Below are 15,693 nucleotides of genomic sequence, written 5' to 3'. Positions count from 1 at the left end.
TTACAATCATTTTTTGAGTGAATCAAATATGATAGCAAGCATAGTGCAGATCATTGTGGGCCTTTTCAGCTGTCATCAGAGCTCTGTATATCTCAGGTTCAGTAGAGCTGTGACTGGAGGAGACCAAAGGACATGATGACTTTCCTTGCGGGGAAAAATTGATTTTGACATTAGTGACAAAGACTTGCATCTTTGCTTATTCTAGCTACCTTTGAGAGCTTGGACAAAAAAGTCAATGGCAATATAATTTGCCTTCAAGCAGTCATGTCACCGCAGATTAGGAAGACCTACACAGTACGCAGCAAAATTAGCTTCAAGATTCAAATTTGTAGTTTCAGGCCAGCACTTGATACAGAACTGTCTGTTGCAAAGGGATGTAAATCATGCTGCTTTATTTTCCAGATGACTAATGTTCTCTTCTTCAAAATATGTATATTATGGACATTTTTGTATTTTTACATCAAAAGGTAGTTACAGAAACTGTATGTTTATCATCTATTTGAAATTATCTTATAGGAAGGGCAAAACTAAATAACATCACAGGTATATGTTAGGAAACTTGTCATCAGACTGAGTGAATTTTGACTGAAGCCGCAATAAGGCAGACAGTACCCACTGAGTATTTTCAGAAAAGAATACCTACTTTCAGTATACAGAAATTCACATTATACAGCCACCGCAGAAAGTAATGGACCCTAGTTTAGCTATAGCCTCTGCTCCCCGCACCCCCCACCCCCGGTGCCTTTTAAAGAAGCAAACGTCAGGAAGGGAATAGCTTGAGAATCCAAAGTTGGTTGAAGTGCATAGCCGACATCGAGAGCAGGGTTTGGTCATTTTGTGTGAGATTAGACAGGACTTCTTGCTCAGCATGCTGCCTTCTTGACTCAGTGCCTGACCACTGTCAGGTGCTGTACAGTGAACTTTTGAGTTATCCAGGGTCCTGTGAATCACACTCTGATTTCCAGTGGGTAGCAAGGAGCCTAAAACAGGCTCCCGGTTTGCATCTGGAATTTCCTGGATATAGTTATGTATGTAATACTGAGCCTGGAACATGAACTTTATTTACTGCGTGTACTGCAGCTCATCTGTTTACATACAATAAAGCCACTGAAGCCTGAAGACAGTGCCTGTATTCGGTTCCCACTGCCCACCTTTTGCGTGCAGGCATTATCCTCATTGTATCTTGGATATCTGGACATCACACAGCTTGGCCAGAGCTACTGTCTCATGTCCAGCGTTCCAGTCAAATGTTTCAAGTTCCCAAATTCCACCTGTACAACATTTCTGGATGGAAAAATGAGTACGCTTTTCAGAAAAACTTGGATATAGGATAGTTCCAATGCAAAAGTGAGAACTGCAGTGCCTAAGACCCTTTGTGGATTCAGCCCATCATGGGTAAGATTTCAATGCTGAAGTTGAAGACATTATGAAAACAATATAATAAATATTCCTCAGTTTGCAGAAAGCAGCATCGTTAGCTGAACATATATTTTCATGTAGTATCTAAGCTATTTAACTCATGCCGAGTTAGAGAGCTAGTTAAGAGCCTTACATTACAGATCTCTCTTTTGTGATGTGTTTCATTGCAATCAGAGTTGTGAATATGTACATATTGTAAAAATTTGGTTACCCTTTAATCTCCTGTTAAAAATTTACTAATTGCTTGATCTGCTCAGTTTGTAACGATTGCCTCCTTACCAGCATTTTCTGATTTTTGGTCTCCTTAGGGAAAGCAGGTGCTGTTGGTACTAAGTTTTTTTGTCCACAAGAAATCATCCCAGAAACCTTGTTTATGAAACTAACATCTGGAATATGGCGGTGAGGATTCACATTTAAGGGTGGAAGGAAACCTGGTCTGGTTTGAGCAATATGATCCAACAATAAGGCTCCTGAACCCCGTCTTTCTAGAAAAGCTTGATTTCTTCTGCTCAGAGGAACAGGTGGCATGTTCTCTACTAATTCCCTAGAACTTGATAACAAAGAGGGAGATGGGGAAAGAATCTTTTTCTTTCCTATCACTGACTTAATATCTTCTGCAGTTGCAGGACCCGGACTAGTAGTTAACTGAGAATCAGAGCTGTAGTGATTTGCTCCTAAATTTCTTTTCTGGATAATACTTCTCAGGGTTGAAATGAAGTTGATTTGTCCCAAATCCGAATCTTCACCCACAGAAGTCCCACTGGGGTTCTGTTTCCCTTCAGCATAAAGAGTCTGAGAATTTATTTCATCATATGATAATTTCCTTGATCCAGTTTGATTGAAAGTTTTCAATAAGTGAGCAGTATCTTTTATGTCAATACTTTGGTGTCTGGTGATAAATCTCTTTGATAGGGCAAGGCCATTGATTTTAAAAGAGAGTTCTTCTTCTGGGGTTATATCCTGAAGTTGTTCTTGTAAAGAGGCAACTTTGTTCTGGGGAAACACTGAAGGACAGCTCTTTAACCAAGGTTCAGACTGTAGCCGCTGTGCTTGTGCCAGCTTGGATCCTACATTTGTTAAATGGGATTTCCTAGTAGGTGAAACTGGTTCACATGAGTTGTCTGTGCTTCTTGGATGATCCAGCTCTTTAAAGCTGAAAAGTGCTTTTTTGGTTTCATTTGAACTTGAGAGTGGGGATGGAGATGTTTTCAGTTCTATTTCTGATGGGGAAGTGCAAGCACTTGGGGAACAGCATTCCTCAGAGTCAGCAGGAGGGACATTTAAGTACTGTTTAGTTGTCTGCTTTCCAGATGGAGACTTGTCTGTGGTGATGATGATTACTTCTTTTCCTCTTGCTCTGCAGGCATTAAGAAGAACTTTCAGGGTCTCTTTGTCTTCAGAGTTTATTGCGTACACAAGTGCAGAGCAGTTAGAGTGATCTTGTAGGCTTGGGTCAGCTCCGCTTTTCAGTAGCAGAGAAATCACTTCAGGGCCTGCTTTTTCTAAGCAAGCATGCATCAAGGCTGTCTTTCCAGATTTGTCCTGTATGTTTGGATCTGCCTTGTTTTCCAGTAGATATTTAACCATTTTTGCCTTGCTGACACTCTGGGAGTCCACATGTTTTGTCCTACAAGCAATCATTAACGGGGTTTCACCTCTGTCATTGCTTTCATTAATGTAGGCTCCACCCTCTAGTAACAGTCTGGTGAGACGAAGGCGGCTTTGATAGACAGCTCTTATGAGAGAATTCCCATCCGTTGGCAACTCCACAGTTTCAGTCATTGCACTTGTCTCTCACTTAGACCTTCCTAGCTGCTGAAAAGAACACCTGGCCAATGAAACAAACAAACAAAAGATATTTCTCCTGTACATTCCCCAGTACTTTGTGAAGGGTATGCAGATGCGGCAGGGGGAAGCCGTTTGCACCTCCCAGACCTCAAGAAATGCATTAAAGATTTAAAATAATACTTGAATATAATTATATTCTTATTATAACATTTACAGGTGCTTAAAGCATAGCAGTTTTCTTTCTTTTGACTGCTTAGGCCTTCCATCGTACTCTGCCAAATCGGCACTCTGAACGTTGTAATGGCTTTATACTGACTGCACCCAAGTGGCGCCACTGCAGTTGCGCTACTCATGATTTGTATCAGGTGAACAGAATGAATACTGCAGTATTTTTTTTCATTGATGTTAGATACTGTGACACATTCACTCATTCTCTTTCATAAAATGAGAAGGCAAAACATCTAGGAATTAATGAGGAAAAAACAAATTCCTGGGCATAATAAATAAGAAAAGGAAATGTGGTAAAATACTTCTTATATAAGAAGTTAACTGTTAAAATAGTGGGGCAATACATATTAATGCCCGATATAAAAGTAGTAATATTTGTGGAAGTATACTACCTTCCTTATGCTGCTTTGAAAACCTACCAGTCAGACTGAAACAGCATAAATGAAGCGATACACAGCCTATCCCACTCATCGTAGAGATCGGGGGCTGAGAAGAGTCCGGTACCTGGACACATATATCAGCTCTAAAAGAAAAGAAACGTTTGATAGGATCAAAGGAAAAATAAGGTTTCACATGAAAAATCCAGAGCTTAATGTGGTATAAAATAATGAAAGGTCTTGCATGAATGTACCCATGCATAGATGCTATTAATAAAGTTACTTTTATTTCTGATTTAAAAAGTACTGATTAAAAATCAGTATTTAACAGCTGTCAGAGCAGTAATTCCAATACAAGATTAGCCATGAGTATGAAAAGTGCAAGTCTGCTGTATGTTCCTAGGGACATAAAAACGTGGAATTAGTTTAACTGCAATTGAAATGAACAAGAGACTAATTTTTATTTACCACTGCAAACATTAGTAATGTTCTGGTACATAACTGAATAGTAATAGTTTCATTCTTTTTGTCTTTGATATTGGAGTTTTACTTTGAATTCCAGAATCAGAGGATGATGTCACTGTAGTTTGTTCCAAAAGTCCAACAAACAAAAAAGTCAGTCAAAATACACATGTGAAATTTTTATCACAGGGTTTTTTCCCCTCAGTTTATTTCATTCCATAACAGAACGCTCTGCAGCTACAAGTGCTTTGCTTTTATTAAGCAGTGACATTCAGAAATTTATCAGACACAAGGAGAACAGTTAGTTAGAAGGCTTCATACTTGTATTAATAAAACATTGAATGTTGATTCAATATACATTAATAATAAAACATTGGATAAAACGTTGAATAAAATGTTGATTCCATATAGGCATTATTTGGTGACATGGTGTAACAATGGTCATAGGTAGCATGTGTTTGGATAAGATACCTTGCAGTATTTGGAATAGCAAGAAAAAACAAGAAACAAACCCATGAGACAAACGGTTTCACCTTTGATGTCATTTATTTCTGGGCTCACAGCCCTCACAAAGACTGTTCATTACATATGTATGACTGAAGTGCTCTTCCAAGAAATTAAGGGGAATGAAAGAGGGCCAGAACTATTCTGTCTGTCCTGATGAGAATAAACATCCACTTGTGATCACAGGTAAGAGTGGGGACACCACTGTGGTACTATCATCTTCTTTTGTTCAGTTGATTTTCTTTATTCTGTCTCGATAAAACATTTTTAAAAAGTAATTGCACTCAAATTGCTTCAAGGATTCATTCTATTGTATTGAAAGTATATGATTCGGTATTTTCTATTGCAGCTTTCATTGATGTGCAAATCATTATTATGAAATGCATATTTTTGACAAGTAACATTCAAGATTATTATCAAGTCTTTTATAAAAAGTATCCAATTAAATAGTACAGTTAGGTCTTCAGAAACAAATTGAACAAATACCTTTTGATAGCACATATGCTGGAATTTTGATTATATTCTCCCTTATTTTTGACACATCTGGAAGTCATAGCTGATTTTACGTCTCTTTCATCTTTATCTAAAACTCAGTTTTTAACTGCTTGCTCTATTTTACTGATGGTTTGTAGAACTTATACAAGCCTTTTCATCTGTAGAAATAACTTTTTTGGTTAAAAGCACATTAAATATTAAGTAGGTACAGAAATAGAAGAACGTTGCTCAAAGTCACAGAGCAGGTACATGCTAGAAGTAGGAATGAGGCTGTTTTCCTGGTGTCTGATCTTATGCCTCTCTCTGCTTAAATTTATGATCTCTCTCGAGTTCATCTGGCTATTCACATGACTAAGGATAGAAGAAGGCTAGTCTCAGCCAGCAGTTCGTGTTAGGCTGTCTGGAGTAGATTTTGGGTTTGGGAGACCCAGTTCTGCCATAAACTTCCTGCAAGGTCATTTAAGGCCCCTTTTCTAAATACATTGTAATACCTTAATGAAACTGAGATCAGTGAAAGTTAGAATTAAGGATCTAAGCCTTGTTACATAAGATTGCTGTGGGAAAAAAAAAAAAGCAAAAAGGCTGAGGTGCTTACACAGTTTTGATGGGTATGACAAATGCCTAAATACAGAGAGTATGTAGAACATAGTATTGGAAGGGAAATCCTTTATCAGTAACTGCTTTTCCCCCACTGTTGAAGGTAGGTATCTACCTATATACATACACAGTCCCAGCTATAAACTAGGCAAGGTTCATCTTTAAACATTTCTGCCTTCATAGAGGAGAAGAGGGGACTACAGGACAGGCAGCATGCGTTTCCAGGATGCTGTATGAGCTTGGGCTGCAGAAAGCCCGTGATGCTATTGTATAGGCAAGTCAGCAGTTTCAGTGTGCCTGAGCCCCCCAGGGGTTTGTAGGTACTACTAAATTCATTTCAGAAGCCCTCTCTGATAGGCCAAATTGATGATCTTATCCACAAGTCAGGACTGTCAGATCTGTAAGGTAGGCTGGCTCATCCCTGAATGAAGGAGCATAGGCACAAGGGCTGCCAAGATCCAGGCACATTATTTCTAGGTTGATCTACGCTTTGCACCGCAAAGGAAGTGGAAGGGAAGGGTGGCAGGGAAAGTGGAGCAGGAAATGTAAACCTTGATCCAGGGAAATAAAAATGCCCAAGTACTTTAGAATCAGCTTCAACCTTATGAAAAAAAAAAAAAAAAAAAAAGGTAAAACAGATGTAATTGGACAAATATAATGTAGAATACATTCCGGAAAGCTGGATGAAGATAACTATGATTTGATATAGAGAATCTGTTTGACAAAGATGTGTTTAGGGTTATGTTGTCCTAAAATTGCCACTGCAGGAACAAAGGGTGGTGGGACTTCCATGAGATCCCCACTGACACAGGCTCAACCGGAATATACATTCCCCAGCTGGGCTGGATATACCCTGCACCAAAAAAAAATACTCCTAACTTTTTTTTTTTTTTTTTTTTTTTTGAAGTGAAAGACCACAGTTCAAGAAGATTCTCCAAAATACTAATTTATTTGATTATTCATCATGGATTGATGCTAAACAGATTAGGATTATAAAATATTCCTAAACCTAATTAACTGCAATGTTAGGAACAACTACTTGTGTTTGTGAAATGTCAGGGGTGACACAGCTGCTTTTCAGCTGTGGAAGTATACTTGTATATACAGACTGCTGTGTGACCTAGTTAATGATAACCAACCACAAATGGGTCTTTCAGATTATCCACAAATTTCTGGTGTTCTTGCACTAATATTATTCCAGGAATGCTATTGCTTTCTAGCATTTTGTATTCAGAAAATAAAATTGTTCTGGAAACCGATCTGTGATGAAGTAGCACAAAGCACCTTGTAATATGAAAAACAACTGATTTTTGGAGCCAATGACAAGTTTGTTTCCAAGGAGGAGACAGACAGACACTATTTGTGTATTTGTGCCGGATCCTATCCTGAGGTCAGGCTGGCAAACGTAAGACAGTGATAACCCAGGGTCCTATTCTGATACAGGGTTTACTGCCATCATAGCGGGAAAAGCCACTAAAACTGAAGTTTTACCACTTTTTCTGCAACCCTTGCTTGCTAATTTGTAAACAGTACTTAATTACTAAGAGAAACTCTTAAAATGTTTCATTATGTGTAACAGTGAAAATCAGCACAAAATTGAGGGGGAAAAAAGCTCATTGCTCTTACCACGTATAAACAAACACATACACAAACAACATTTTCGGAGCGCTATGAATCAATGTTCCTGCAAGGCACTTGTCTTTTCACAGTTCAAGACAAGTTTTCTGCCCTCTGTGCCTCAGCACTCTACAAAATATGCAAACAAGCTCTTTCACAGTAATGTTTAGGGAGTCCAGAATCATTCCACTAAAATTAAGTCACCAATTCTCATCTCTCTGAAAAAGAGATACTTAACACAGTTAAAGAACATAAACCTTCACATATTTTTGCGATTTTCAAGACCGCTTTAACCCTGTAAATTCCCATGGTCAGTATAACAAGAACTCCAATTTCCTAATTTTGTTTAAAAACTTGCCATTGTATCACAGCCAAAACTCTTCTTTTTTCAAGGAGCTGCCAGAGTCAGGTCCTGTTTCAGAATCCTAGCCTGTAACATGCAACTTTTCATAGCGATGCCTCTGTCTCTTCAGCCTTGCTGGTTTCCAAGGTTAATTGCAGGATGGTCAGGATTTTCTGTATGCTTCTAATCAGTCTTGTTTACAGTGTCCTGTGTGCTTTTGAAGAAAACTTGGAGACGTCCAACCAGCTTATTCGGTAACTTTTCCTGTCACAGTATTTAACATCTCCCCCAGTATTCTCTCTCATCTGGAGGGGTTTTCTATAAAAACAGTTACCATCAGAGAGTGGTCGAAGCATGGTGGGGAGTACCGAGAGAGAAAAGTTTAAACTGGGGGGGGGGGTCTGCACTCAGATGACTGTTGTGGCTCGCGCTCATCTCACAGCATCCTGCCTACACAGTAACCTAGTGTAACACTCTGATGTTTTTGCTGAGGGAGATTTGGGGAAACGGGGACAAGAGATTTCTCTACAGAGGTCTACAGAGAATACACCTGAAAAATACAAATGGAGGCTAGAACAATAAGCATGTTAAAAGCTCTACTATTAAAAATTCATTGAGAGGGAGAGTGACCAGTATTTGCTCAGCGTCTTGGAAGAGCCTAACTTTCCAAGAAAAACATCCCACGTACAGGCTGAATTCCATCCTCTTTAATCCCAGTAACCTTTAGACACCGACAGCTGCGAGCGCAGCTAACAAGGCAAGGCAGAACACGTCCGGTCTGAACCCCTGCCTCGGCGTTTTGGCCGCACTTTCTGTAAATATGCTATCCTTCCTATTCTGAAATAAAACATAAATGCGACACAGCCTCGAACCACACGGAATACCAAGCACAGGTCTCATCTGCGATTGCGAGAAAGGAGTTTTTACTTGTTACTACCTCAGCTTCTCCTCCTGCTGCGTTACCTCCTACTAGGAGAGGAGCGATGCACCTGCAGCTTCTCCACGAGGACTAACGCAGCCCGCTCTCCTCCGCAGCAGCTTGCCCAGGGGCACGACCTGCTGCTACCCTGAACAGCGTTCCCAGGCTTCGTTACTTGAGCCAACAAAACCCCAGACAAAGAGGTGGAAGTTCAGCCCGCTTCCATAAACTGACCTGCTCCCGCTACAGGCTGTCGGCACGTACCGGCACGCTCACCTCGCCAGCGGCGCGGAGCCGCGCGCTTCCCAGCCCCGCCGGGGCTTATCAGCGCCGTCGCAGGGTTTACGGGCAAACCGCAGGCAGCGCGGAGCGCCGCGCCGCGCCGCGAGGGCAGCGGCCGCCCACGGGCACGCAGCCGAGGGCGCGGCACGACAGCCGGCTCCGCTGGCGGCGGCGGCAGGGCGCGGACCGTTACCCTCCCCGGTGGGCGGCTCCGCGGCCCGCGGGGGCGGAGCGGCAGCGCGGGGGGCTGGCGGCGGCGCCCCCTGGCTCGGCGCTCGCCGCGCCCGGCCGCCTCGCTGCCCGGCGGGTTCCCCCGTGCTCCTGCGGCGTCGCGCGGAGCCTCGGGCCGGGCCTGCGCGGCGCTCCCTGCGGAGGGGCCCGGGGGGGGGGGAGGCGTCGCCTGCCTCCCCTCACGCGGAGCTGCCCCCACCCCGCTCAACGGCCGCGCCGCGACCGTTGGCCTCGGCGCGAGCAGTGCGGCCCCAGGCCTCGCCGCCGCGGAGGTGAGGCTCGGGGGCGCCAGTTTTCTTTGCTGGTTGTCGAGCAGAGAAACAGCGAACGGGGCCGTCTTCCTAAGACCCTCGTCCACCTCACTGGTTCCTGTCAGCAAGGTGCATGGATTTAACGGTATTTTGTATGAACTGGAGGGAGACAACCTAGCTAGCTTCCAGAATGAGCTTTCAGCCCATCAGCAGCAGTGTTGAAAACGTGCCCGCTGCTTTTGATGCCTAAAGGGAATTTGCTTTTTGAACAGTTTAGACATCTATCCCTATAGCCTCGTTCCTTCGGCAGAGGTGATTACATAGACCTATGACAAAAGTCTTGTGAAATTTATCTTAGGTCTTTTCCGCTAGAGTCTGAAGAGGTTCCTCCTGCAGATGGACTGAAGCTGTGCTCCACAGTAGTTTGGGGCTACGCTAGACCGTGAAACTGCCAACTGAAACAGAACAATTTAGGTCCTGTCTGTCTGTAGGAGAAAAAAGAGGTATGTAATTTCGTCAGTTTTCCCAATTGTCTCACATGTCGTCTTCATTATTTGACCAGTCGAAACCCATCCAACTGGTTTAAGTTTTTTATTATGAATTTTTGGTTCTGTGGGGGTATTTGTAGACTCTGCTGGGGATAAAGGCCCCCATGTTAACGTAGGATTACCTCATACCGTGGATTATCTCTGCTGCTTGCCAGGAGTAATGTCCTTAAAGCCTGTCAGGAAAGACATTTTCCTCTGCCGTGGTACTTGACATTGCCTACTGCCAAATGAACTTGGTAGCAAGTTAGTCCCAGTTCTTGGGATCTCCTTGGGTTGCATGCACATGGACAGTTTATCTGTAACATCGCTGTAAAGTAACATGACTTTATATGGTTTTTTTTTCCTGAGAAGTAGGTTACCTACCGGAGTGGCTTGAAATCAGTCCTAATATCAGACAAGCTTCACTATGAGAAGTTTATTCCAGCACAGCAAAGGTGTAGGTTCTTGCTTACAAACTTGGAAGAAGTTAAAAAATAAAAAATCCTGTCAAATAGTAGAATGCATCAATCTCTTCTTACAGCTGTCATGTAGTAGTTCTCTGAGGCTGTCTTAGCTCCTTGAGTCCCGTTTTTCTGAACTTGCTACTCATGGGACTCATGTTCCTATTGGGAACTTTCTGGTTACCACTAAAAGCATATGAAATTTCAAAGCATGGTGCAAGAACCTTCCTAATGTTCATGCTAGTTTAAGAGACCTTATTGTACCTTAGTAAGATTTTATTATCTTCTTTATCTGCTTGGTGACGGTAAGGATGCTTATGAAATACCCTTAAACTCACCTGAGAATGACATGATATCCCACTGATGCTCTGATATTCCAAGGACATATTCTCAAAATGTTGATTCTTATAAAGTTACACTGTAACACTTTGCAGAATATTTTGCAGAAGTTTTGACTGTGTTTTGTCTCAGTAAGTTTTTACTTTTACTGAGATGACAGTGGACATTGTAATAGGTGTGGGACCTGCAGCAACGGTCTCCCTCACACACGCTGTTAGCCGTGGAGGGCGTAGTGCCGTTACTGTGCAAGGTTCTGTACTCGTTTATTTGAAAAGGCAGCTGCTGCCTCAGAGAACTTGTTGTCTCGGCATATAATAAAAGACAACAGGTGAATACAACAAACAAATAGAGGAGATGAGGATGAAGTAACAGCGAAACAATCAATCATGCTTGGTATATATAATAAGTAGCAGACACAGTGCACCAGCTGCCTTGTGCTATGGAGTGCTTTTTTTAGGCATCACAGGAGAGAGAAGTTTAAAGGAGGAATATGAAGGAGATTTGTGCCGTTCTACTTTTTAAAGGGCATGATGGGATCAGTTAGATAGCAGCATGACTAAGAATTGTAATGAATAAATCACTAAGACAAACAATACCTCAAGGGTAGGTTTTGCAGTTACTCTTTGACCTTTTCTTTCAAAACCTAAGTTGTGAAAATGTCCAAAGACTTTTTTTCTGCAGTGTAGTTCTAATTGTCTTGGTTCTCTTTTATTCTTTACACCCCACCCACATTGTTAATGCTCTTTCTTTACTGAACGGACTCAGAAAGTCATATATATTGAACACCCACTCTTCAGAAAGGTTAGTGATCTTCTCAGGCCTGTTATTGTGCGAATTATATAAGATATGGAGGCGGTGTATGGTTCATCAATTCTGCTGCTGAGAGCATCTTTACTTTGGTTGTTTCTACAGCTCTCATGCACCTTGTTATTCTGCCTTCTGTCCTTGCTTGTATTGTATTGTTGTGCTTATGGTAGCTGGCATGAATGTTTTAAAAAAAGAATGTGTATCTCACCAGTTCTTAGAAGAGCACTTTTAGAAATACAGTTTGTTTGTTTGTTTTTTAATATATAAATGTCACAATTTCCTCCCTTTAATTACATATAAAAATAACAATATCAAGAAGTTAATTTTTATGTTAACAGTGAAGGAGGGTTGAAAACAGAATAAGGAGTACATCAGTGCAGTGCAGGATTTGTTCTATAATACAAAAGATGTTTGCATATGCATGTAAGTTACGAGTCTGCTATACTTCTTTGTACCTTCTGACGGTCTGTATTAACCCAGCCCCCTCTTCCTACTATTTCACTGACAGGAGGGTTAGCCAGATATACACCAGGGAAAAGTTTTATCGTCAAAAATACTCATATTTGTTTTAATTGACCAAAATGTTTCCCTACAAAGATCTCATTCTTGATAAACTTCTGTCCAAATATAGGCAGGTAGACAGTAAAACTAAAAAAAATGCTTGGTTTTCTGCTGGCCAGCTCAACAAGCTGCTGGAAACCCGGAGCTGGGCTGCAAAGCTTGAGCCTGGGGGCTTTGTTTTGAGAAGGTGGTTCCAGAATTTAAACTGCAGGCTTTGCACATTGTGAGCCCTGCCTCTCCTGGTGCTGTCAGGGTGTCTGAGCGCTGCCCTCTACAGCAGGGAGCTTTCCTGGGTCTCTGGGGATCCTCGGAATCGAGGAAGTTAGCTGCCCCATTTTGTTTATGGAAAAAACAAAATGAAATATTTTGATTTGATCCAAAACCAACTTTTTAGGGGGGATGCTGCTTTCTATGGGAAATTGTAAACATTCTGGATTTTATGCTTATTTGGAATGCTGATCAAAAACATCTAGTACTGACCAGTTTTAATCTACGCTAACAAAAACTGATTCATATGAGGAGACGTTTTTATTTACTGTATATAGTCATTACTATATTGATGTATTAGTGCGTAAATCTTTGAACACAGGACATTATAACAAGTCAATATAACTTAAGTTATTAAGCCATAATACATTGATATGTGTAATTTTTTTCTAAAATGTGAATAAATGGAAAAATACAAAAGCATAATTAATTTGGATTAGTTGTGATGACTGAAAATATTTAACTGATAGTAACATTATTATGCAGTAATTTGGTAGTTAAAATAGTACATTTAAAATGCTATATGTAGAGGCAGACATTTACTGCAGTAGAACTGTTTGCTGAGAGGAATGCAATAACACATTGTGAACAATAGCATTTATTAAAATATTTCTATTAAATATAACAGGATTAGCTACTTGCTTGTTTAAAAAAATGAAGTTGGATTATGCTAGTGAGCTAGAGATATCACTGGGGAGGTCTAAAAGGGAGCAGAGAGAGAGGTAGTAGGAAGAATACAGAGAAAAGCTATGATTTGTTTTCAAAATAATAAGCAAAAAACAAGTAAAAAAATTAGGACTCCGTTAGGAATCTCACAATGAATCACAACTCTGCATGGAGTATAAAATCTAGAAAAACACTTTTATTACTTTATTGGTTTGTTTGCTTATATAATTTTGATTTTTGATGTATGCTTTATAACATGCTTTCTTTGCTAACACACACCGTTGCATTGATCGCATCAGGTAAGACCTCTGAGACTGATTCTTTTGACACTTATTCTGATATTTACCCTTTGGCTTCAGTGAGTTAATACCAGAATTGAATTTCCTCTTGATTTCTTTCAGGCACATTTTAATAACCTAGTTATGACACAGAAGCTTCTTTCTGGAACAGTATGCTCTCTGAAATGTTTGATGTATTTTGGCTAATTACTTCAATTAAAAAATAGACTGTGTGTGGGAATCACTCTTGTGATACTTGCAGGAATAATTATCACTGGTGAGGGAACAAGAGTTTTTCAAACAATTTTAGAGAATATATCACACTGAAATGTCTTGTTCTATCGACACATCCATTTGCAATATTGCAAAACATGAGTGCTAGATTCTTAACTGCTGTAAATCAGCAGGCCCATAACATAACTCTTTTTCTCAGTGTTTTTATTTCTGTTAGTGTGAATCAGATATTACTAACACAGTATGTGAATATCTAGAATGGATTCTTTTTCACAGGTGTAAAATTGAAAATAAAGATTGTGAAAGAAGCTGTTTTTTAATGATTTGACATTGTAATGTTAGGCATATTGTTAAAGTAAGAGGATACCAGAGCGTGCTCCCTCCCATATGACTTGTTTCTATATAGTGATTTCTAATCAAAGCATTTTTTTGATGATGATAAATAAAGTATATAATAGATTAAGACATCATCTGTTACCTTCTTTGTTTACTGGCTTGTTTGAAATTTGTATACTAGTAATAGAGTCTGAATCCTTCACATTATTGGTTTAAAAAAAAAAAAACATACACTCAAGAGTTTTATTATAAAGTAGCCTTTTTCCTACGAGAGGTTGTTTTTCTTGAGCAGCCCAAGCAGTTATTATGCCATAAGACGAAGGATATGGATTTCTTTCAAATGAAGAAAAATAAGATACTGAATGAAAGGAATGATTATTTAAATTACAGCAGTAATTTGTCTGTACCCTTTGTGCACTGCAGGAGTTTCTGAAGGAATCTGGAATTATATATTAGAAAAAATATATACTCAGTTGTGCAGTACACAATGGTGTAACTGCTCTGTGACAAAAAATAACAGAATAGGGGAAGATCTCAGTTCTACATGATTCCATTTGAAAGAAAACTATGTTTTGATAAAGGAGACAGACTCAGTACTGTGAAGAAGTCAATTTTAACTGACTGAAAGAGCAATAAACACAAAAGTATTTAGTGAGGAAAGAATAACTTCACTACTGAATGACCTTTTATAACGTGAATGACTAAACCAAAATTAGGAACATTCATGTTGTTTTTTTCTGAACTTGAAAATATTTAAATTGATGAGCTTTTCCACATAGGACTCTTGATGAAACCAGATCTAAATTTTAACCTTTCTAAACAAAAACTAACAAGAGCAGGTGTAGAGCTTAAAAGTAGTCTTGCACTTGGAAATTATTTCCTGTGAAATCAGTTCCATCTTCACAAGAGCTTTATTGCCATATTTAGTAACCTACTGATACATCATAGAAAAGTTTGAAAGCTACTGGACTAAACTACTCCTCATTGTAACTGCACGAGATTCAGTGAAATTAGTGGTTAAACTGTTCCATTCTATTTAAAGTTATTTAGTCTTTATGAGAGGGATATTTAATATTTGTCTGTTTTCAATCACTGCATGAATGGGTATGAGATGCAGTGATCCAGTGAGATGTTCTGCTCAGGGTTTAGAGCTGGCATTCTCCATGTACGCGTTCTGGGAGCTATCCTCCTTCCTGGAGCATGCCCATGGAAAGCTCATGTCAAATTACTAGAGGTTTTAAAGCTGCTGAGAGAAGCATGACACTTTCCATCATAACATTAAATAGTTCTCAGATAATTATGGAACCCATGGTGGTGCAGCTATATCATTGAGTAACATGGGTATTGGTTAACTTTTTCAGTTAGACCATTGGCAGACATTCTTATCTAGGTCTAGCTGGAAAGAGTGACGACATTACTGCTCCCGTTTACTCATCACTGTCCATCGTTAGGAGTAACCGGCCCCACAGCCCTATCAGTGTAGGGATCGCTTGAGTTTTTCCCTTTCCTGTCAGGCACAGCCACTTTGTTTGGCTGAAATCACTCTTCACGGGATATTTAAATGAACCCATCTGGCTCTGCCAGCAGCACATTAGGCTGTGTTTGCATAATCCCTCCAGCCAGCTGAGAGGTGGAGCAGTGATCTCCAGCGGAGGATTAGTAATTCATCTACTAGTACAGCTGTTTGAAAAGAGCATGAGTGTT

The 15,693-nt window shown here is 40.2% G+C and overlaps 1 protein-coding gene across 4 annotated transcripts; it reads right to left on the bottom strand.

Annotated features, from left to right (window-relative positions):
* Nucleotides 1-5: 5 nt before the first annotated feature.
* On the bottom strand, nt 6-9,241 carry LOC104152906 (ankyrin repeat domain-containing protein 34B). 4 transcript variants are annotated; one of them, XM_009688486.2, is made up of 3 exons: nt 8,984-9,148; nt 3,855-3,958; nt 6-3,247 (listed from the first exon to the last, which is right to left on the bottom strand). In XM_009688486.2, exon 3 carries the CDS (start codon nt 3,199-3,201, stop codon nt 1,645-1,647), a length of 1,557 nt encoding a protein of 518 aa, XP_009686781.2. In that variant the 5' UTR covers nt 3,202-3,247; nt 3,855-3,958; nt 8,984-9,148; the 3' UTR covers nt 6-1,644. The 4 variants fall into 4 exon arrangements, 3 of the variants coding, with proteins under 3 accessions (XP_009686781.2, XP_068782435.1, XP_068782434.1); XM_068926334.1 differs by having other exon boundaries at nt 9,014-9,148; XM_068926333.1 differs by having other exon boundaries at nt 9,026-9,148.
* Nucleotides 9,242-15,693: the final 6,452 nt, after the last annotated feature.

Source organism: Struthio camelus, chromosome W (assembly GCF_040807025.1).
Source record: "Struthio camelus isolate bStrCam1 chromosome W, bStrCam1.hap1, whole genome shotgun sequence".
NCBI lineage: Eukaryota > Metazoa > Chordata > Aves > Struthioniformes > Struthionidae > Struthio > Struthio camelus.
The sequence above is the reverse complement of the archived record's forward strand: the minus strand, read 5'-3'. Positions and strand labels throughout refer to the sequence as shown.